Source organism: Suillus discolor (genome assembly GCF_016758755.1).
Source record: "Suillus discolor strain FC423 chromosome Unknown F5147scaffold_9, whole genome shotgun sequence".
Taxonomy (NCBI): domain Eukaryota; kingdom Fungi; phylum Basidiomycota; class Agaricomycetes; order Boletales; family Suillaceae; genus Suillus; species Suillus discolor.
In genome coordinates this window covers 745,494-764,468 of record NW_024541256.1, presented here as the reverse complement: position 1 = coordinate 764,468, position 18,975 = coordinate 745,494, and the positions used below count along the sequence as shown (strand labels likewise).

At 46.7% G+C, this 18,975-nt stretch overlaps 9 protein-coding genes across 9 annotated transcripts; 5 read left to right on the top strand and 4 right to left on the bottom strand.

Moving 5' to 3' along the window:
- Positions 1 to 584, top strand: F5147DRAFT_677881 (uncharacterized protein). The gene has a single exon (XM_041436168.1). It carries the CDS (start codon positions 54 to 56, stop codon positions 492 to 494), a length of 441 nt encoding a protein of 146 aa, XP_041296720.1. The 5' UTR covers positions 1 to 53; the 3' UTR covers positions 495 to 584.
- Positions 585 to 1,586: 1,002 nt separating this feature from the next.
- F5147DRAFT_432063 (uncharacterized protein) lies at positions 1,587 to 3,026 on the bottom strand. Its single transcript, XM_041429822.1, has 6 exons — positions 2,989 to 3,026; positions 2,712 to 2,930; positions 2,532 to 2,657; positions 2,392 to 2,475; positions 1,914 to 2,341; positions 1,587 to 1,858 (listed from the first exon to the last, which is right to left on the bottom strand). Exons 1-5 carry the CDS (start codon positions 2,989 to 2,991, stop codon positions 1,946 to 1,948), a joined length of 828 nt encoding a protein of 275 aa, XP_041296719.1. The 5' UTR covers positions 2,992 to 3,026; the 3' UTR covers positions 1,587 to 1,858; positions 1,914 to 1,945.
- A 63-nt stretch (positions 3,027 to 3,089) lies between these two features.
- F5147DRAFT_630516 (60S ribosomal protein L18) lies at positions 3,090 to 4,190 on the top strand. Its single transcript, XM_041432776.1, has 5 exons — positions 3,090 to 3,178; positions 3,237 to 3,323; positions 3,371 to 3,415; positions 3,472 to 3,849; positions 3,900 to 4,190. The coding sequence occupies exons 1-5, from the start codon at positions 3,176 to 3,178 to the stop codon at positions 3,945 to 3,947; spliced, it is 561 nt and encodes a 186-aa protein (XP_041296718.1). The 5' UTR covers positions 3,090 to 3,175; the 3' UTR covers positions 3,948 to 4,190.
- F5147DRAFT_607215 (MBOAT, membrane-bound O-acyltransferase family-domain-containing protein) lies at positions 4,191 to 6,265 on the bottom strand. The gene is made up of 9 exons (XM_041432354.1): positions 6,130 to 6,265; positions 5,852 to 6,078; positions 5,773 to 5,799; positions 5,587 to 5,713; positions 5,461 to 5,531; positions 5,156 to 5,410; positions 5,035 to 5,104; positions 4,738 to 4,986; positions 4,191 to 4,689 (listed from the first exon to the last, which is right to left on the bottom strand). The coding sequence occupies exons 1-9, from the start codon at positions 6,187 to 6,189 to the stop codon at positions 4,249 to 4,251; spliced, it is 1,527 nt and encodes a 508-aa protein (XP_041296717.1). The 5' UTR covers positions 6,190 to 6,265; the 3' UTR covers positions 4,191 to 4,248.
- A 2,152-nt stretch (positions 6,266 to 8,417) lies between these two features.
- Positions 8,418 to 9,033, bottom strand: F5147DRAFT_770084 (uncharacterized protein; the record flags this gene model as incomplete). Its single annotated transcript, XM_041441111.1, has 3 exons — positions 8,418 to 8,857; positions 8,908 to 8,967; positions 9,021 to 9,033. The coding sequence occupies 3 exons, from the start codon at positions 9,031 to 9,033 to the stop codon at positions 8,418 to 8,420; spliced, it is 513 nt and encodes a 170-aa protein (XP_041296716.1).
- Positions 9,034 to 9,350: 317 nt separating this feature from the next.
- On the top strand, positions 9,351 to 11,179 carry F5147DRAFT_677873 (WD40-repeat-containing domain protein). Its single transcript, XM_041436167.1, has 7 exons — positions 9,351 to 9,688; positions 9,756 to 9,867; positions 9,919 to 10,219; positions 10,273 to 10,412; positions 10,462 to 10,582; positions 10,630 to 10,791; positions 10,851 to 11,179. The coding sequence occupies exons 1-7, from the start codon at positions 9,364 to 9,366 to the stop codon at positions 10,878 to 10,880; spliced, it is 1,191 nt and encodes a 396-aa protein (XP_041296715.1). The 5' UTR covers positions 9,351 to 9,363; the 3' UTR covers positions 10,881 to 11,179.
- Positions 11,180 to 11,816: 637 nt separating this feature from the next.
- Positions 11,817 to 13,192, top strand: F5147DRAFT_677871 (uncharacterized protein). The gene is made up of 10 exons (XM_041436166.1): positions 11,817 to 11,871; positions 11,923 to 12,047; positions 12,099 to 12,186; positions 12,235 to 12,263; positions 12,313 to 12,329; positions 12,379 to 12,493; positions 12,544 to 12,721; positions 12,768 to 12,785; positions 12,844 to 12,915; positions 12,964 to 13,192. The coding sequence occupies exons 4-10, from the start codon at positions 12,245 to 12,247 to the stop codon at positions 13,124 to 13,126; spliced, it is 582 nt and encodes a 193-aa protein (XP_041296714.1). The 5' UTR covers positions 11,817 to 11,871; positions 11,923 to 12,047; positions 12,099 to 12,186; positions 12,235 to 12,244; the 3' UTR covers positions 13,127 to 13,192.
- A 1,421-nt stretch (positions 13,193 to 14,613) lies between these two features.
- Positions 14,614 to 15,900, bottom strand: F5147DRAFT_677865 (uncharacterized protein). Its single transcript, XM_041436165.1, has 8 exons — positions 15,789 to 15,900; positions 15,692 to 15,730; positions 15,580 to 15,631; positions 15,416 to 15,514; positions 15,281 to 15,366; positions 15,135 to 15,229; positions 14,973 to 15,077; positions 14,614 to 14,919 (listed from the first exon to the last, which is right to left on the bottom strand). The coding sequence occupies exons 1-8, from the start codon at positions 15,799 to 15,801 to the stop codon at positions 14,881 to 14,883; spliced, it is 528 nt and encodes a 175-aa protein (XP_041296713.1). The 5' UTR covers positions 15,802 to 15,900; the 3' UTR covers positions 14,614 to 14,880.
- Positions 15,880 to 18,132, top strand: F5147DRAFT_677859 (tRNA modification GTPase TrmE). The gene is made up of 8 exons (XM_041436164.1): positions 15,880 to 16,490; positions 16,544 to 16,785; positions 16,838 to 16,964; positions 17,012 to 17,155; positions 17,210 to 17,375; positions 17,426 to 17,725; positions 17,785 to 17,888; positions 17,947 to 18,132. The coding sequence occupies exons 1-8, from the start codon at positions 16,013 to 16,015 to the stop codon at positions 18,078 to 18,080; spliced, it is 1,695 nt and encodes a 564-aa protein (XP_041296712.1). The 5' UTR covers positions 15,880 to 16,012; the 3' UTR covers positions 18,081 to 18,132.
- The last annotated feature ends 843 nt before the right edge of the window (positions 18,133 to 18,975 follow it).

Below are 18,975 nucleotides of genomic sequence, written 5' to 3'. Positions count from 1 at the left end.
CAGCGCTGATCCATTGCACATATAGCATATCCTTTCATCCTTTCGACATCTTTATGGCTCTCAACGTCTTGAACGTGGATCCACAGACCTTTCATCGAGTAGAACGATGCGGTCATCCACTCGTCGTATACGAGTGTAAACTAGGGGCAGTCCCCTGCGGGATGTTTGTGGAGGGAACAACCACCGCAGTGTCCGCCCATCTACGAGAACACAGCATCCCTGGCCCGGACAACGCTAGCACAAGTTGTCCGTGGGCTAGTTGCTCCAAGACGCTCAAGAGGGGAGCCATGTCAAGACACATCCTTACTCACCTCGGTGTCAAGGCGTGCTGCTCCGTGTGTGGGGTCGTGAAGTGCCGCCTCGACGTCCTTCGTGCGCATATCAGATCCTCAGAGTCGTGCCGTTTCGCACATGCCGATGTTGTCTATGGACCTGAAGGTCGTTTTCTTGTCCCTACGGGTCGGACTGTTACTGCTGCCCATCAGGTCCAATGACTTGGGATATATCACTTTCATACATTTTCTGACGGACGCTGCTTTGTACTAGTTAGTACCTTTTATATACAAGGCTTCGCTCCGCTCACCTTCGGATGTTACGTCTGCTGTTGTCTTTTCCTCTTCTCTTGGGAATAGTGTTCGAATGTTTTAGTGACGTCATACTCTTGAAAGATGTGGTGTATTAATATTGTCCGTGTGCAAACGCGCAGGTCAAGCATGGCTTTCTGAAGCGTCAGCCCTTGACATCCGTTGAATATCAATGTTGTCGCATAACCAGGTCGCAGGGAAAACTGTTTGTGATTGACGGTTCAGCTTGAAGGCGCTAGGCAGGTAATGATGAACCCCCAAGAATCCGCGTAGTTAGAAGAGAAATGAATTGCAATGCTGTGGAGCTCAGAAGACAAAAGTAGAGCACGATTGCAAGAGCAATAGAGACGGGGAGACAAGCAAATAACGCACACAAACAAGAGACCGCCGAGCGCACACGGATAGTGCTAGTGAGCTTGAGGAGCTCAGGTGGAGCACGCACATGGGTAGATACAAATTGCTTCTGCTGGATCAAACGTTGCGTGCTGATAACATTTTAGATATAGCGAGGAAGTGTCATACGTACACCATGAGGAAACTTTGAATCGGAGTTCAAGGTCAGCTGCCGCGGCCCGTAATGGCGAAATATGTGCAGTCTTACTCTACGATGCTATTCCAGTTCTTGACTGTTCGCATCAACGCCATATGCATAGGTGATTAACCAGCGGAAGTGGTGCATTCTGATGATCGATAATAACTCGAATCCGACGTAGTGACCAAAATTTTCGCTACGACGAGTTCGTGAGATTCCCGACAACGAAGCGCAGAGTTTTATCAAACCCCTGCGCAAAATGCACTTGGTAATTGCTTCTTGATTGACAACGCCATACATGCCTAGCCCCCTGATTGAGCATTAATGTCAGAACGAACCATTCAAGATGAGTGGACGTAAGTTTCGCTCAGCCTGGTTTGTGAAACCTTCCACAAGCCTGTCAACACTCCCTTGGCTGCATATGCTGAGTCGCTACTTGCAGTATTGTTGTGCCTGACCTTTCTTGCAATCGCAATCGGGGACTTGCCACTCTTCATGGAATCGAAAGTTGATAGTGTAGAACAAAGTAGTAGAGCGATATGAAAAGCGGAACGGATACAGGCAAACAGTCGAGGATGAAATGAACTTTGAACTTGGTTTTCTGTCTGAAATAGCGAACGCGGAAACCATGTCTTGCTTTCTTCAAGATAGGGAAGTAACGAGAACATTGCCAACTTGAGGCTTGCTGGAGGATGACCGCCATGAACCTCTTCAATCACTTGTGCCTGTACGAACGAGACCTCTTGTCCATGCTTTCGCCCATCGATAACTGAAACAAGAGAGCACAACTTGCACACCTTCAAGATGGTTTCCGCTGACAGATGAACCATCACCAACGACTACCGTTCTCAGCCTGGTTAGAAGAGCTTGTCGCACCAGTGCCTGAAGGCCCATCAAAATCCTTGCGAGGGCTACTACCCCTAGGAGGACTCCTGGAGTAGCTCCCTCGCCTTCTGTAATCAGGTGAGTAACGACGAGGGCTGCGACGATCGCGCCAATCACGGCTGTCGCGACCGTAAGGGTCCCTGTCCTTGTCGCGATCGGAACGGCGGTGATCGCGGTCACGATATGAGTCACGGTAGGAGTCGCGGTGGTACGAATCGCGCCCTGAGCCTGAGTAAGTGTCCCTAGTCGAACGACGATGTCCCATATATTCGCCGGGGGTTGGTGCGTGCGGTCTGTCAGTGACAGAATAGTCGACCCGAATACGACGTCCATTCAGTTCCTATGAAAGATATTGGCAAGGAAGGTATACACATGAGGAGAAAAACGTACGACTCCGTTGAGTTCCTGAATGCAGCGAGTAGCTTCTTCAGTGCTGGACATTCTGATAAAGCCGAAACCACGGGAGCGGTCGGACTGAAAAGCACGTTTTAGTGGGTTAGGGTAACGAAATGCACAGCAAACCACCGCACCCTCTGATCGTACACAATCGTAACTTTTTCTACTCTTCCAAAGCGAGAGAACTCTTCGTCCAAATCTCGCTCTTGTGTCCTAATGCTTAATCCAAAGACCCCCAAAACTTGGGAGGGGTTGGGCGCCTTCTTTGCCCCATTAGCGCTTTGCAAAACATGAGGAGTACATGTGGAACGTACAATTGGAGCATGTGTTGGCTTTTTAGGAGGCGGAGACCTGCGCTTTTGAGTAGGACTACGGTAACCGGTGCTGCGGGCTCCAGGACTTCTTGAACGAGAACGACCGCGTGGCGGGGCGGCGTCCCGGTCTCTGGATTCTGATGTAGCAGTGGGTGCAGGTGCATTGTAGGCATCTGAGTAAGGGTCCACTGAAGGAGCAGTTGGTTCTCCGTATTGATCCTACAGGAAAACAAAAAAGTTAGAAAAAGTTGGCTTGGGCGCCGAAAATGCGACACACCATGGCAGTTGAAGTTGAAGAAAAATTTGGCGTTGTTTGTTTGTTGTTTGTCTCAGATGCAAATATTCAATTTCATCTTCCGCGAAATGCCGAAAATCAAACCTTATCTGCTTGTCCTGCACAGTTCCTCAAGCCTCCGTTGTTGTCTGTACACCGTCCCCGAACAGTACAAATCGGCAAGATCAAGATGGTGAGCTCGTGGTCCCAAATAGCGCCTGGAGATTATACTGAGATGTGCATCTTACTAGGGTATCGACCTCAAGAAACACCACGTCAAGAAGGCCCAGCGGACGGCCCCCAAAAGCGAGGATCCTTACCTCCTTTTGCTCGTCAAAGTATGTATGTTTAGTATGTGCAAAAGCTCAATCTAAATGTTGTTCAGCTCTACAGATTTTTGGCCCGCCGTACAGACTCGGATTTCAACAAGGTTGAATAAATTTACGTGTGGTTCAGGCGTTTGACTGAAGCATGATTTTTACTTAGGCTATCCTCCACCGCCTCTTCCTCTCCAAAATCAACCGTCCTCCCCTCTCTTTGTCAAGAATTGTTAAAGAAACCACTGCCACTCCTGATCGTGACTCAAAAGTTATCGTGGTCGTTGGCACTGTGACCGATGACGTTCGTCTCGTCGAAATACCCAAACTTTCAGTTGCTGCTCTACGCTTCACGCGCGCAGCAAAGGAGCGCATTCTCAATGCTGGTGGTGAGGCATTGACGCTGGATCAGCTCGCACTTCGCGCACCAACAGGGTCCAACACTGTGTTGCTCCGGGGAAAGAGGAACACTCGCGAGGCTGTCAAGCACTTTGGCATGGGTCCCCACAAGAACAAGAAGCCTTACACCATCTCCAAGGGTCGCAAAGTACGTGTCAATAATTACTTCAAGGTGTTTATATCTCACATTTTCCTCAGTTCGAGCGGGCCCGTGGTCGCCGAAAGTCTCGTGGCTTCAAAGTATAAGAAGCTCACAAAATATTCATTGGTGGCAGCATGGAAGGCGTTGCAATCTCTGTGTGGTCACATATGCATTATGGGTATACTACAAACCATCATTTCTCCATCTTTTGAGCCCTGTATGCCCCCCCCCCCCACCTATGCATTGCTTATGTTCGAGCGCGCGTCTCTACTGGGAATGCCCTACTTGAGAAATGCTATATTTAGGGCTGAAATATGATCTAGAAGTTCGAGACGGTATGCAAAGTCTTGATTGAACATAGGTATCAATTGTTGGAGCCCGTCTAGATAAGTATGCAAGCTCGGCCTACTCTTTCATCCTGTGCTGTAATTCCTTCAGCTCCTCTGCCATATCATCCAGAGATGGTGGCATGACATGAGATTCCGGCGTCACGGCCTTCTCAGCGATTTTTCCTTCCTTCTTCTGTAGAGCCTTCAAGAACGTGGAGCCACCAAGCCAGAAGAAAGCGAGTGTCGAGCCAATCATCCAAAAGCCGTACCAATGGAGCCGACGCCAAGCCTCGATAGAATCAGTAAAGTTTAGCAGCATAAACGGCGCTGCCACGTAGTTCAGAATGAGGATGCTGACGAAAGTTCCGGTCAAATCGTAACTGCGTTTCGTGACTGTTGTGGGTGCTCCTGGAGGGGGGAGGACGAATGGACGTAGGTTGGCACGGCAGAGACGGCCTGCAGTAGTGATGAATCCACCGAAGAAGAAAGTCAGGTAGTAGCCTGTCGCAATGCCATGCTATAACAAAATTAGCACAGCTTATGCATAGCATAACTAAGCACCTACCCAGAAGGCGCTCGTCGCAAAAGTCAACATGCTGCTGCGAAAGCCAGGCTTCTTCCCTTTGGGGGTTACACGTTTGTATATACATTCCCTGAGCCAGATGTTCGTGTTGATATTCCATGAATCAAGCAGAACTTTGAAGTTCGAAGGGAGCTCAATCTCGAGGACTTTGACGTTGGCGGCACCTTCCCATGTGGATTCGCCTGAAGGGCCATACCCAGTAAACCCTAATCCTGTCAGAATACTCGCACCCTAGTCGCCTGTGTTAGCATCGCGTCTACGATAGGACACGAACCGCACCTCTGTGAGCGTCCAGATCGCATAGTACTTAGACCGCTCGATGAAACCAGAAAGCTGGAAATATACCATCCTGCATCCAAAAACGTCAGAAAAGTATTCGATCGAACGTATTGAGACGGACCTGTAGAGAAATCCTTGGGTCATAAACCACGGGGTGATCACGATGGCGTAGTAGAATGAGGGACTCAAAACCACAAAGATTCCCAAGAAGACCAAACCAGTTAACATCTTGCGATATGCGACTCGCTTTCTGCCGTCCGGAATGGACCTTGTTGAACTAGGACTGCGCTTGCCTTCGAAGAGTGATTCATCGATCAAGGAGATGTATGACGCGTAGTCAAGATATGGCCCGACTAGAACACCCGGGAAATAAAAGCTATGCAAAAATCCGTCAACCGGAGACAAAACGCATCAAATAAAACTCACGAATAACCAAGAAACTCGAGTAGTGTGGGATATTTTGTGACACGCTTTTGTAATTGCCATTTGTCCAGATTCTAGATTTGTGCAACTAAGTTTTAGGAGAATTTTTAGCGTGCAGTAGGGGCTTACTTCAGGGGCCGTTCTACCATCCCAGACATTCCATGCAAAGGTCGTGAGTTTCATAGTCAGCACCATTTGAGGCCCTGTAACCTCAAAGGTTTCATAGCTTAGGTTGTAAAATGCTCGTATGACGTGGCTTGAAATGGGTATATATCAGCCTCCCGTGCAAACGCGTCTTACTTGTATATCCCTTACTTGACTGTGAGATGACCCATGACGAAACTGCAGAAAGTTTGGTGAGCAGATATTTCCAGAGTTAAGAGGGTAAACATACGCGAAAACTATCCACGGCATGTTGGAGCCTTTTACATTAGCCGCAATGTAATACGTTCCAAGAACACTCCCTAATAGCTGGACGAAGCCCCATGACAGGTTTAAAACTGGTATGAAAAAGAAAACCGAGACGAGTAGATTGAAGAGATGCTTGAGATTGGGCTGAGATGCTGGTATACGGATGAAGAGACTTCCTAGGGGGCATGCTATTAGTAGACATGAGATGAGCTGACAATTTTTTTAGCCATGGTATATGTGTGTCGCAAGATTGCTCCCAACCTTGATCTGGTCCACGGATGCACCGATGGCAGATGCGAGAGGGACAAATAACGCATCCATGACTAGCAGGTCACAAGCTGGAATGACGACCAAGGACAACCAAGCAAGAACCAGCACTAGCTTTTTGAGGTATGTATATAACAGAGTAACCCAAAAGTGGCGTCCTTTCTATAAGTACTGCACGCATTCCCACGCCAATGTCCGGTGCTGAAGCTTGAAGATTATGACTAGTAGGTCTACGCACAACCAAGTTGAACAAACGTATTTACAACCGAATGGACCATAGCGTTGAGATGTTATCAACAATTTTCAACTGTCCCTATCGAAGTACTACATACATCGTCCAACAGAGCTCTCAAACGTTCACTATCAGTGTGAAAGACCAGTGATGACTTTTCTGTTGTGTCTTCTGCCGACGTGTTAGGTGGGGTATCTCTCGTGAAAATGACCGGTCGGAGAAAAATACGACGAGTGTGTCGACATCCAAGCATTGAATGGGGATAAAAACATTCGACTCCGAGTTATCGCCCGTGTGCAATGTAAGGCTGAGGCTTTTGCTAAATACTGCAAAGTGGTTGTTCGGTTCAGGTTTACCGAACAGTGAAGAAACTGCGAAAGACCCATGTGCAAAAGAGTCTAACAGCACCTCGCTCATGGGCTTCGAACTGTCCCCTTGAGAGCGGCATCCTGATCGCTAATCAAATACCCTTCCAGATGTGCGCAAATGCTTACTTGGACTTGTGTGGACGGAACAGACGCGACAGTTCCAGTGAGTAATGGTTGAACACTCTCAGGACTAGTGCTTCTCAGTGCCATTGTTGATAAGTGTGTAACCCGGAGGTCCATTCGGAGGTGATGGTCACCATCACTGCCGAAGTTTGCGAAACGAGTTGTTGTAGTCCTATGACGATGATGAAACTGACGTAGTGACGAAGTGATAGTGCAGCTAAATGAAGCTCAAACATCAATTGCATATTGATCCTGGCTTTTGGAGCATACCTCGCAATTGCTACTGTAAGACTGGCGGCGTCGTACTGACTTGACGTATAATATGACGTGACGGTTGTTGTCCGAGCATATATGTCCGGCGCAGCTATGATTGCTGTATGACCAGGTGGTGTTCCGCTGTATTCGGTCTTGACTGTTGTCTTGTCTTGCCCACCACGTTTAAAGTCAGTGGCACAGGTTGCGGAAGATGCGGTACGGTATCATCATCTGATGAGATTTATCTTTATTCTTATTAAAATCGCCTCTTCGTACGGCCACGACGCGTGATATGGTGCGGCTGCTGGTCGCAAATAAAGACAGCAAAAATGATGTTGGAATTACAGGTACTCCCAACGGAAAAGGCAACGAAATCACCATGACGTAATTGATGGGATCATGGGTGGAAAGGGGGAGTTAAACAGGTCCACATGACCAGAAAACAAAATGGGTGCAATGGCCATGACAGGTTGATCCAGAGGAGGAAGGGGGTCAATATTCCCCAAGATGGTCCCCGAGGACGATAATGAGCAACACTCCGAGTCAGATATAGATCTAGCCATGGCTTCTAGCTGAGACATGTTCGATCCTGTCCTGCCCGAATAGCGAGAGTGAGGAGAAAAAATGAATGTTGTGAACTAGCCGAAGGAACGAATGGATTATGCTTGGTGTTAGCAACACCGTCGTACTCAATAAGACGTTGTTGAAGACAGCTGTAACACACGAAAAACGAAGCGAGCATGAGTAAGGCACAATAATTACGACAGAAACTCCACATGAACTTTGATTCGAAGCGTATTTGCAAATTGGCCGAGTGAACGTTATCCGCGTTCCGGAGAGATGTACGACTGTTATAGTTGCATCACCATGAAGGGCTTCAACTTGAAGGAGACGCGGCTTACTGCGAGAAACCGCGAAAAGTATCGAAGTATCTTGGAAGTATCGATAAATTGTTTGAAGGTAATGTATTGGTTGCCGATACATGGGAACCCAACTGGACAGGTGTCGAACCTAGAGAGCGCATAATCAGGACATTACAGACCTGACGTCGCTGTGTAGAATGGTCCAGGTACTGAATACAAAACAGAGTTTCCTGTGCAGTTATCACGATACAGGGGAAAGTTTAGCTAAACATTTCGACTTCCACGACCAGATAAATATAAACGAAAGGAATGTAATGAGACTGTAAACAAGTCAGTTCGGTCAAAGATGACTTTGATATATCACTGTCAGTAAATGCATGGGAAGATTGCACAGACTTTGTATCAAGGTCTATATACTGAAAAATGGCGAACCTGCCACATTTACCGATAGGCTGGCTGTGAAAAATCTTCGATTATGAAATTTCGCGCATCTCCAGCCACTGGTCCACTCCAAAAGAATTTGAGATATAAAGCAAATGAGTCCAAGAACGAATTTTGGGCTTGATGATAATTCGCTTTGAGTGACGAGATATTATCAGAGGATGCGATGAAATCGAAGTGTGGACGGCGGACAGCAAGGTGCACCAGAAGGTGGCAAACCAGAATGAAGAGAATGAGGGAGACGATGATAGCGCTCCGAGCCTTCAGGGGTAAATGTGGCTGGAAAGGGGAATACTCGGATATGCGTTCACGAAACGTAGGCTTAGGAGGCGGTTTTAAGAACGCTATGTAGTACTCGGGTGCGTCGGCTGCTGGAGATGATGGGGTAACGATGATGGCTGGCAAAGAAGACTTTTCCGTAGCCAGCGGAAGAGATAGATCTGCAAGAATCTCATTAGTGTTACGACTCGAGTTATGAATTCACACGTACCCAGAGGCGCAGGAATCAGGTTGTAGTCAAGACGCTGTGGGAGACGGTGGATACGAGGAGCTGTATGATGCATTGAGTCTTCGCACGCGAGATTCAGGCGTTCAAATACTCACCCCGACGAGTCATATTGAAGGTGGGAGTAGACTAGAAAGCAATGAAGTGAAATGCTTGTTCTTGGTCTAGGCTAATAGATTCTCAAGGTTTGAGAATCTTTAGAGGGAAACGAGGAAAGGACTGTAGATTGAAAAGAGCGTGGGTGTTTTGGTCGAAAAGAAAAACAGCTGCGGTGGAACAGGATCTAGACGCTTGCAATTGCAAGTGGTGGTAAAGAAATAAAGGTATGACGATGACGAGGGAAAGTTCGTACGTAGTGAGGCTAGATAATCTGCTGACGTGATCTTGATTTACACGTGGTCTGGATCTGGATTCTGGAAGGTCCATTGCAAAAGTGCAGTCATGTCGTTATTCGAGTCTCCTTCATTCGAGACAATCTCTTCCGAAATAAAGTCCACCACTCACCCTGGTGGAAGCTATGTTCTTGCACTAACATCGTTGGGAAATTACTATGTTTCTTCTGCTTCTGCTCCGTCAAATGCAATTCATCTTTTTGACAAGTCATTCTTGAAATGCGTCCAGACACTTAAAGGCCATCAAAACGCTACCACAGCCTTGCGAACCGTCAGAAGCATCGGGGGGTCTGACCGGCATACACTTCTATCTGCTGGTAAGGATGGGTGTGTGATTGCTTGGGATGAACGTTCTGGCGCTCCGACCATACAAAGTATGTTTTTCATACTTTACCACTGGACCTTCGTGTTCGACAACTCAAGAGTATTATTTGTAACTAGTGACAACATCTGGGAGATCTAGTACCGTTTTGTCTTGTGATGCTTCTCATGATGGCTTGACTGTTGCTGCGGGAACGGCCCTACAGAAGGAGGACGCATTTATACTCTACTGGTAGGTCCTACCATTCTTTATAAGACTGTGAACTTCAATGCGAGATCAAAGGGATCCTCGGAAATCATCTGTACCACTCCGTGTTCACGGCTCAACACATTCGGACGACATCACTGCAGTGCGCTTTCTGAAAAATTGCCCGTCTCCAACATCTGCACAGATCTTGCTATCAGCTTCCACTGATGGCTTGGTTAGCACATCAAATTCCGCGGAAGATGATGAGGATGAAGCAGTTCTGAACGTTGGGAGTTGGGGTTGTAGCATCTCTCAAGCAGGATGGACCCGCAACTCGTCCACCAATCGTGTCTGGGCTGCAAGTGATATGGAAACATTCAGCTGCTGGTCAGATGAGGTACATTCCAATCACCCGTCAATCTATTTATTCCTCATGATGCCGCGCAAAAGCTTGACATGTTGCAGAACTGTGACATTCGCCACCCCTCCGTTCATAGCCATGGGCGATCTTGGGTTACCGACTATTTGATAACATGTCACAATACAAAACGATCTGACAGTAACCTCGCTGTATTTGTTGGCTCGAACGAGTGTGTGACATATCGTGACCGTAATTCGCAATTTAACACTTCTGCACAGGGGTGATGTGGCCCTTCTCTCGAGTTCAGATGTGACAGACTCATCTGTGCCATGGGCAATAAATTCGGTATGGGCCAAGGGTCACACTGGAGTGGTCCGTTCAGTCTTCTGGGATGAAAACGTACGTTTTCTTGGTGCGGTGATATCTGATGCTCACTTGTAACATAGCATGAAATTCTCGTCACGGGAGGCGAGGATTCAAAGATAAGTACATGGCGTTGCCCTATTCCCAGACAGTCTTCGGGGTTCGATGAAGGTGCGATAAATATGGACTCCGCTATCTTGAAAAGAGAACGTGATGACGAGATGGATATCAGCGAGAGTGAGCCAGTAAGAATGTTTCTATCAATGACCTCTCCACGTTTGCTCATTGTGAACTACCTTACTAGGAGGGTAAAAAAGCAAAGCGGCAATCGTGAACATGAACTAGTGGCAGTCGGGAACTTGGGTGTCATTGAAGCAGTGCCAATCAACCCTTATCCGATTATGGAAACGGCAATAACGATTATCAACGGCACATGTGTATGCGCTCACTGCTCCGAGTCGTATCTGCCCTCTGAAAAAATTTATGCGACTATTTTTCACACTGAGATGGCAGCATTTGCTTACATTATGCCGTGTGCCTGGTCAGGGTCCTGGAAGCATGTGCCAACAGTCAATCAATTTTTCGATCGGTACACTTCTAAAACTTGCACAGCAAATGTCATCAAGGTTCTCGGCGTACATTTCTCCGCTCACAATGCAGTTATGCTCGGTATGTTAAGCTTGGTTGAAAGCATTGTCCCGAGTTGCCGGTGACCTGCCTCGAGGACTCGGCACGAACAGTATTAGTCAAGCTTCATGATTTTCCTGCCGGCAATTTTGAACTTTTTGGAGCGAGAACTCCAGAACCCGCTACGTAATCGGCTCCGTTTTATCCATACTACATGGCATCCAACCGGATTGGGGCTGCGATCAAGCAGTGACCACATATGTTTGCCTCGCGGCTGAGCTCAGCCTTTGTTTTTCGCGTACCGAGTCTTAAAGCCGGCTCTGCTTCATATGCCATCCTACCGATATTTCCAGCTGTTTGATTCATGTTGGACACGACCTTGATTTCTCTGTCTGCTAGGCGAGCTTGTTGGTTATTGCGACTCGTTCCTTGAGCTGTTTACTGATGAACATATGTCAATCAGTGAACATTGGGAAGCAATCACGAGCTGCAGCGCTGGGACTTCTCATTTATGAACACAGTAAGGAGTTTTTTCGATGTATTTTACTCGCTGACTCTCATTTCTGGTAGTCATCACTATCGAGGACGAGGTAAACTGTCAATCTGGTTCCAGCGACTGCAGCTATTGAGTTTCGGTTTGGCAGATTGATCTGATATGGTTGAAGAAGAAAAGTTGGGTGACATGTCTCTATCATTTTGTGAGTTTGTATGATAAAGAAGAATGTGTATTATACTAATGCGCTCTCGAGAACCGCTGGCTTCCGGCGGTATGGCTCACATTCGACATGAGTGAGTGGGAACTGTTGATCACTGCTAATTCTGTTGACTAGTATTCAAAGTACAACAAAACCCTTATAATGCGATATCATCCAAAGTGATTCTTTTCGCACACCCTTCCACCGTCTTACGCTAACCATTCACCAAGACGTATGTTCGTGTTACTAAGACACCCATAAGGTTGACTTCCTCCTCTGGCCTAGTTGCGTCACCTACCTGATATGCAACAATACCATGTAAGTCGCGGGTCACTTTCTCTTGATGTCTTACTCATGATTCGACAGTGCACTCCTTATGACTATTTCCGTTCAAAGTAAGTATACACCCCATGTACAACCATCACCATTGAACCTTTGTATCAGCAATACTGCAGCTTAGAGGGAGTACGGCGGTTTCCTACGAAAAGTCGACAACTAACATCCTTCAAGGTATGGGCAATTTATAATAGAAGTCGCAGGGTACTCTCTTGGATGATTGTCCTGAGTATAATCGAGCTCGCAGCAATGGCGCTCCTCATTGGCTTGACGATCACTCGTGTGGAAAGTGAGTCTAGCGATTTTCATTGTAGAATCGACTGAATGAACCACTTACAGGATTTCCAGTAGTTTCTACTCCAGCGGGCTGTCTTTTTGATGGTCTTGCTCCACTCTCTGCAATATTTTGGACGCCAGCGCTGATCCTTGAACCTATCATTTGTATACTTGTCCTCAAGAAAGTTTTTCTGGACCGACAGCAGCGCAGTGAACTTGCAATGTTTCTGGCCCGTGATAGGTTGGTAGTTGTTATCTTTGACGAGATATGCTAACGACTACTCAAGTTTATTATACTTTCTCGTGTATGTCTCTCAGCCTCTACATGGTTGTTACGGTTTACTTACTATTTAGCATCTACAGAATCTTCATAGAACTAATGGGATCAACTATTGTCTGGGCTCGGTATCCCTCCTATATCGACCTCTTCATGCCGTGGGTCTCTGTCTTCCTCTGTGTTACATTTCTAAAACAAATTGACAGTTGGTCTATTGTTTTGCCATCCTTACTCTGCAACCGTCTTCTACTCAACATGAGAGGCCGCTTTGCAAGGCCCGGGTCTGAGCCTGTGCACTCCTCATTGGTGATTGAGCTTGTAAACCTCCGAACCAGTGCGGATTCATCGAGAATGCCAGACGAAGAGTAAAAGATGGTGTGCTGTATTTGTATAACTCAGCATAAATTCAACTTGTATGATATCTCTGTTTACGCGGATCTTTGTTGGTGTAAAATTGTGGCTTAACACGGGCGCTGTGTGTTGTGAGTTTATTCTTTGTCTTCATCTGGATCGTGAAAACATTGTCAGCTTCGCCGAGTTCAAACATCCAGATGTTGTCACGACTGGCAACCTCCTCAGACCTTACTATGTTGGGCCAACTGCCTGCATTGCGGTGCCACCAGGGATCTAAGGCGTTTTTAGGTTCTATTTCTGGTCCAGCCCGATATAATTTGCTCCGGATCATTATCTGCTCATTGACACTAATTTAATGCACAGTTTTCAGCCGAACTAACTCGTTGCGGTGTACTAGTAGGCAAGGCGTCTCTCAGTTTCTATGAGGGGGTAATAGCTAGTGAGTTCCTTCATTAAAATTTTTAGATGAAGCCCTGAACTAGTCACATGAGCCAGCGCTGGCCGCCGCGATCAACGGCAGACACAATGGTTTTAGGTGGGACTTGGTAGCCAAGATCCGAGAGGAATTTACCAGGTGCTGCAACGTTTTTCGTTCAGACATCGGCGTAGAAAGTAGCGAGGCTGGAATGTTTCCGAGCCTCGCACTGAGAATTTGAAAATGACTGACACTGGACAACAAATACTTACGAAACCCTCGGTCACGTTAACGTTGCCAGCTTCTTCGAACTTCTTTGTTTCGAGCTCTGTGATATGCAGCTCTTCCTTCGTTCTTTACTGCTGCCACGTTTGGTGCCGTCGCAGATGAAGCGCGCGATCTTGGAACGCATCAGACAAATGTCTGCCCCGATACCTGTGTGTACACAATGCTATTGTCTTCTGGACTTTTTCAAGCTTGTTCCATCCCATTTAAGGTACTGCCGACTACTTTACTCCCTCCGGTGGTGGTCCAACCCGTTATGATATCAAGTCATCTCAAATGATCTCGTTTATGATAGTCAGAATATCGGTGAATAATGTTGGTTTATCTCTCTTTCGATTCTCTACTAATGGCATCTGATGTTCAAGAGCTCTTTTTAGTATCAGTACGTTAAAGAAACGTGGTCTCTTGAGGATCTACACTGATACTTTGAACTTCGTAGAGTGGATCTGCTATTTATATGCCATCAATTTACCAGACGTTCTTCATGAACCAGGCCAGCTACGCCGAGGCGTACTGCAGAACCAACTGGGTAAGACTTCCCTCGTGAGTCGTGCTCGATTTTAGTGTCTGACTCAAACATGTAGACTAACGTCGTTGAATGTGCCGCAAATATTGAACTACCATTCGACACAGAATGTTCATGGAGGCAATTGCGTCCCTCCTGATCAGATCTGGTTTGTCCAGTGAGTGCTTGGTGTTACCAGCAGCTCGCCTGATCGGCTAATCAAAAAATCCCAGAGCGTAGACAAAACCCTGAAACTGAATAGTAAAGACCTGATTTACGGGTTTTGCATTCACGCTTGTAATTTTATTCAGGTGGTTTATTCAGGTGGTCATTCGAGTTCTGTTGATGAGTGACATACAGTAGTGCTCTTTCCTGGGATCCCAGCGGCTTTCACGTACCGTGATTTGTGTTAGGGTGATCTGAGACCGAAACTATACTCTACAACAAAGGCGATACTACATGTAAGTTGCCACTATATGGGAAATGGATAATTATGCAACAGACGACCGTGACGGACACAGCGGGGGTATGAGGAGGCGTGAATGTCCGTCGGCGCTGAAGCTGTCAGAAAAGGTCTTCAAGCGTCATCTGCTTGACAATGTCCTAAGGGTAAAAAGACTGAGCATCAGCAGTGAAGCGAGAGAAATGTCCCCAACCGTGTTTGACACCATCTGGGCAAACTCTTCGAAGCTAAGTTTTCCGTCACGATCTAAATCGCCTTCCATGATCGTCTTGTCAACTATCTGCTGCAGTTGTTGGTCCTGTTTCAAAGAATGATTACAACGAGTTCCAAAATCGTTGGGTAAGCGCGGACAGACCTTAAGATTGTTCCCAACCATCATTTTCAATACCAGAAACAGCTCTCCATTGGAGATGAAACCATCTCGATCCACATCATAAACTTTGAAAGCGACTTGATATCACGACGTGAGGTCAGGTTGATGAACCAAAATGGGAGACGCACATCGTAGCTTCTCTTCTCGCCCTCCTCGACTGCTAAATGCGCTCAATCCACCCACGAATTCTTGGAAATCCACGGTCCCTCCTCCACTGCGTAAGAATTAAATTATGAGTCGGCCACGGAAATTCGTGGACGCACTCTTCGTCAAAGATTGCGATCATCCTCGAGGCTAATGGGTTGGTAGCTATTTGTGGTATTTGCAGAAATTCTTCTCGATCTATGGAGCCTGAGCCATCACTGTATATGCAATGTGCATTATGAGATCGGTGGTGATGATAGTCAATTGGAGAAGTGATATAGACCTGTCTAGCTTCATAAAGCGTTTCTTCAATCTTTCCAGTTCAGCGGATGTGACTGTGAAGCACAGTCAAATGAGTATCGCAGAGCAGAAGTGGTTTGGAACACAGAACGTACAGTTGGACCGCTTCTGCATGTCCTCCATGAACTGTGACGCTGTTCATCGCGGGGTGAGTGGAAGATGAATGCGTCATGGGAAATCTGATAAACAAACGTGTTTGACCCATGGCTCCTAATTAAACTGGGCAATCCTATGTGATTGTATGACAAGGATGGGATAAGTCGGTTCGGTTAGATCTTGTGCTCGGTGATGAGAGGTAAGGGCAAGCTGTATTAATATGTAGTCGTGAGAAATTACGACAACTCTTTGTACGCCTTCTGTCATCATACCATAGTACTGGTCGCGACTAACGGCTAGCTGGAATTCGAGGGCAGTGAATGTTGCGACAATGGCGAGCCAGTATCACTCAGAAAGCTGTGAAGGATCCACGGATACAACGGAGACAGGTTCAATTTCGGGAAAATAACTCCACCCTACTGATCCCAAACCTTGCATCGGCCGTTCTACATAGAAGTTTCCGCTGGAATTGCAGATTACATCGCCTCAACAGGTCATCATCACGGCTTGATGCGACTGGGTATGCCAGTTGTACTCATACAACACTCTGCGCCAAGTCTGAGGCTACACTCTCTGATGCGCAGCGTAGAACTATATACGCACTCTCCACTCCACCTGGGAAGGCAGGTATAGCTGTCATTCGGATTTCTGGACCCGACGCCCTTGACGTCTGGCAACGAATGACGCGCAAAAATAAGTCTGGAGCCGCACCGACACCATGGATGTTCCAGCGCAGACACGTCGTCGACCCAGAGACCGAAGAGAGACTCGATGACAGCTTGACTGTCTTCTTCAAGGGTAAGTTCTGATTATTTTCTATAGGTCGCGGGATATTTGGTTATGTGCATTAGGTCCAAAATCATTCACCACCGAAGACACTCTTGAGCTTCACATCCACTCTGGGCGAGCAGTGCTCTCTGCAGTGTTACGTGCACTTGCTAAACTACCATACTGTCGGCCCGCTGTCCCAGGCGAATTTACGAGACGTGCCTTCGAGGGTGGCCGACTTGATCTCACCCAAGTCGAGGGTCTGCGCGACTTGATAGATGCTGAAACAGAAGCTCAAAGAAGGGTTGCTGTCAGCGGAGCTGAGGTAGCAGTTATTACTGATTTTAGGACTTACAACTTACTCCAGATGTTCCTAGGGGGCTGCGAGAGCGCGATATGCTGCACTGAGGTCACAGATACTGGAATGTTTAGTTTTTGTTGAAGGTTTTATCGATTTTGGCGAGGATGTGGACGAACTTGGACAGGAAGCGATGATTAGAGAGGGCAAGTCCTCTACAGGCTCATTTGCAATTTCATCTCAAGTATATTAGCTCATAATCGTGCATTGAATATCATCAACAGCATTCGATCTCACCTGCATGACAACCGTCGTGGGGAGATTCTGCGCTCTGGAATAAAACTTGCGATATTTGGACCTCCGAATGCTGGCAAGAGTAGCTTGTTTAATTTCCTTGGCAAGTCCTTAAAGTCGCGCTTTTCGAGACCTTAATTCAAATACTTGATTGTAGCTCAGCGTGATGCGGCTATTACATCACCCATTCCAGGAACTACGCGAGATGTGCTCACGCTCACCTTGGACATTGGAGGTTTCCCAGTCGTTCTGAGCGACACTGCTGGCCTGCGAGAAACATTGGACACTGTAGAACAGGTAGGGGTGGGTCGTGCAGGTAACGCGTATGTGCAAGTCATAATACACTATACCCTTTTGTTAATGGTTCGCTCAGCGTCAAGGAGGCTGATCTGTCTCTTTGTGTTCTATCTCTTCCTGATGTTTTATCCTCTCGAGACAATGCCCTGGTTCGAGTCCCGGATGAGGTCAAGAACCACTTGAAACCAGATACCCTTTTTTTGTTGAACAAATCTGATACTATCGCGAGCCTTCCTCTCAACCAGCCTCTCACTTTCACGGAGTATGGCAATAACTATGATAACAGCAAACGACCCCAGTTCTGGACAGCAAGTCTTCGCACATCAGAGGGCACTCAGCCGTTTCTAGATGGCCTCGCACAAGTTTTACGATCAAGGTACTTTACACAGGTCCGATATCTACTGGCTGGATGGACATCCTGACTTTCCTTGATAGATACAGCGATGGTTTCGATTACACCAGCCCGCTCATCACGCATGCTCGCCATAGAGATATGCTTGAGCGATCTGTCATGCACTTGGAAGAATTCATCGCCTTCTGTAAGTACATTTGTTATGCTTCACTGATGCATCCTACCAATTCTGCTCGACTTCACAGCTCCTTCGGAAGTAGACATCGCCGCAGAATCCCTACGTTATGCAGCTCGTGCGATTGGTTCTGTTTCTGGATTAGATGTCGGCGTTGAGGAAGTTCTGGGCGGAATATTCAGTTCGTTTTGCGTTGGGAAATGACTACTGACCTTGTATGATTCTACTGTCAATGCATGATGTTGTGCGACCCGTAGACCGTCCATCTTGATCAGTCTTAGCCAAGTAGTAAGCATGGCAAGGCAGAAATCTGTTGCTTGCTCAATAGCCTTTTCCTCTTACCATGCCTTGGTTATTCACGTAGGTGAACTTTTCAAGGTCTATCTTAATTAGTCATAGCCAAGTGGCACCAGAACAGATTGATCTCAGGTGGTGTGGTTCCAACCTGTCATTACACCTTGAAATTCACTCATGGACAGCTCTAGATCTAAACTTCAGAAGTGCATAGCTATTGTGGTTACCATAACAGAGTTTCTCAGGGATGTTGTAAGTTCAAAACCTATCCTTGAGCTGATACAGTGGGTGTGAACATGCTGGGCTTCAATGCATAGTTTCATCTCATAGATGCTGTTGCCTCAAAAGGTGTATCTCTCTCATAGTCTACAATATATAATCTTATGATGAATTTGGAGTGGCATCCACCAGTGTGCATCTTGCATGTGCTTACTTAACCAACTTCATCTAATTCAAAAGTTCAAATCTGCTTTTATAATACAAATTCATAGATGATAACTGTGACAGTACTAGCTCATTTGTCTCTAGTGATCAGAGGTGAGCAGACAGGATGGAGGGAGCTAACTATAGGATTTTTGGCAGCTTGTAGCACAGTGAATCGGTTGCAAACACGTAGCATACATGTAAAAATATCTACTGTATGTACCACCAACAATTTAAGGTTTCAGCCACTCCTTCAGCTCCTTCCAAGTCAAGCTCGTCACCAAACACTAAGTCCAACACTAACAGAATAGAACTGCTATGAAAACATTAGCTATGTGTGACATACAACTTGAACTAAGTGCTGGTACTCACATCTTAGTAT

Coding starts and splice junctions, on each gene's coding strand:
- F5147DRAFT_607215 (XM_041432354.1), bottom strand. CDS start 6,189: ATGGATGCGTTATTTGTCCCTCTCGCATCTGCCATCGGTGCATCCGTG. Junction 5,800..5,851: donor ATGCCGTGGATAGTTTTCGC/GTATGTTTACCC, acceptor AACTTTCTGCAG/TTTCGTCATGGGTCATCTCA. Junction 5,714..5,772: donor ATGGGTCATCTCACAGTCAA/GTAAGGGATATA, acceptor ACCCATTTCAAG/CCACGTCATACGAGCATTTT.
- F5147DRAFT_677871 (XM_041436166.1), top strand. Junction 12,494..12,543: donor GACGATCACTCGTGTGGAAA/GTGAGTCTAGCG, acceptor AACCACTTACAG/GATTTCCAGTAGTTTCTACT. Junction 12,916..12,963: donor TATATCGACCTCTTCATGCC/GTGGGTCTCTGT, acceptor ACAAATTGACAG/TTGGTCTATTGTTTTGCCAT.
- F5147DRAFT_630516 (XM_041432776.1), top strand. Junction 3,416..3,471: donor CAGACTCGGATTTCAACAAG/GTTGAATAAATT, acceptor ATTTTTACTTAG/GCTATCCTCCACCGCCTCTT. Junction 3,850..3,899: donor CCATCTCCAAGGGTCGCAAA/GTACGTGTCAAT, acceptor CATTTTCCTCAG/TTCGAGCGGGCCCGTGGTCG.
- F5147DRAFT_432063 (XM_041429822.1), bottom strand. Junction 2,658..2,711: donor AGCCAACACATGCTCCAATT/GTACGTTCCACA, acceptor GGGGCAAAGAAG/GCGCCCAACCCCTCCCAAGT. Junction 2,342..2,391: donor TTCAGGAACTCAACGGAGTC/GTACGTTTTTCT, acceptor TATCTTTCATAG/GAACTGAATGGACGTCGTAT.
- F5147DRAFT_677865 (XM_041436165.1), bottom strand. Junction 15,632..15,691: donor CATGCAGAAGCGGTCCAACT/GTACGTTCTGTG, acceptor TGTGCTTCACAG/TCACATCCGCTGAACTGGAA. Junction 15,515..15,579: donor CGCTTTATGAAGCTAGACAG/GTCTATATCACT, acceptor TTGCATATACAG/TGATGGCTCAGGCTCCATAG.
- F5147DRAFT_677881 (XM_041436168.1), top strand. CDS start 54: ATGGCTCTCAACGTCTTGAACGTGGATCCACAGACCTTTCATCGAGTA.
- F5147DRAFT_677859 (XM_041436164.1), top strand. CDS start 16,013: ATGTTGCGACAATGGCGAGCCAGTATCACTCAGAAAGCTGTGAAGGAT. Junction 16,965..17,011: donor GGAAGCGATGATTAGAGAGG/GCAAGTCCTCTA, acceptor CAAGTATATTAG/CTCATAATCGTGCATTGAAT. Junction 17,376..17,425: donor GTGGGTCGTGCAGGTAACGC/GTATGTGCAAGT, acceptor TGGTTCGCTCAG/CGTCAAGGAGGCTGATCTGT.
- F5147DRAFT_677873 (XM_041436167.1), top strand. CDS start 9,364: ATGTCGTTATTCGAGTCTCCTTCATTCGAGACAATCTCTTCCGAAATA. Junction 10,220..10,272: donor TCAGCTGCTGGTCAGATGAG/GTACATTCCAAT, acceptor GCCGCGCAAAAG/CTTGACATGTTGCAGAACTG. Junction 10,792..10,850: donor ATATCAGCGAGAGTGAGCCA/GTAAGAATGTTT, acceptor CTACCTTACTAG/GAGGGTAAAAAAGCAAAGCG.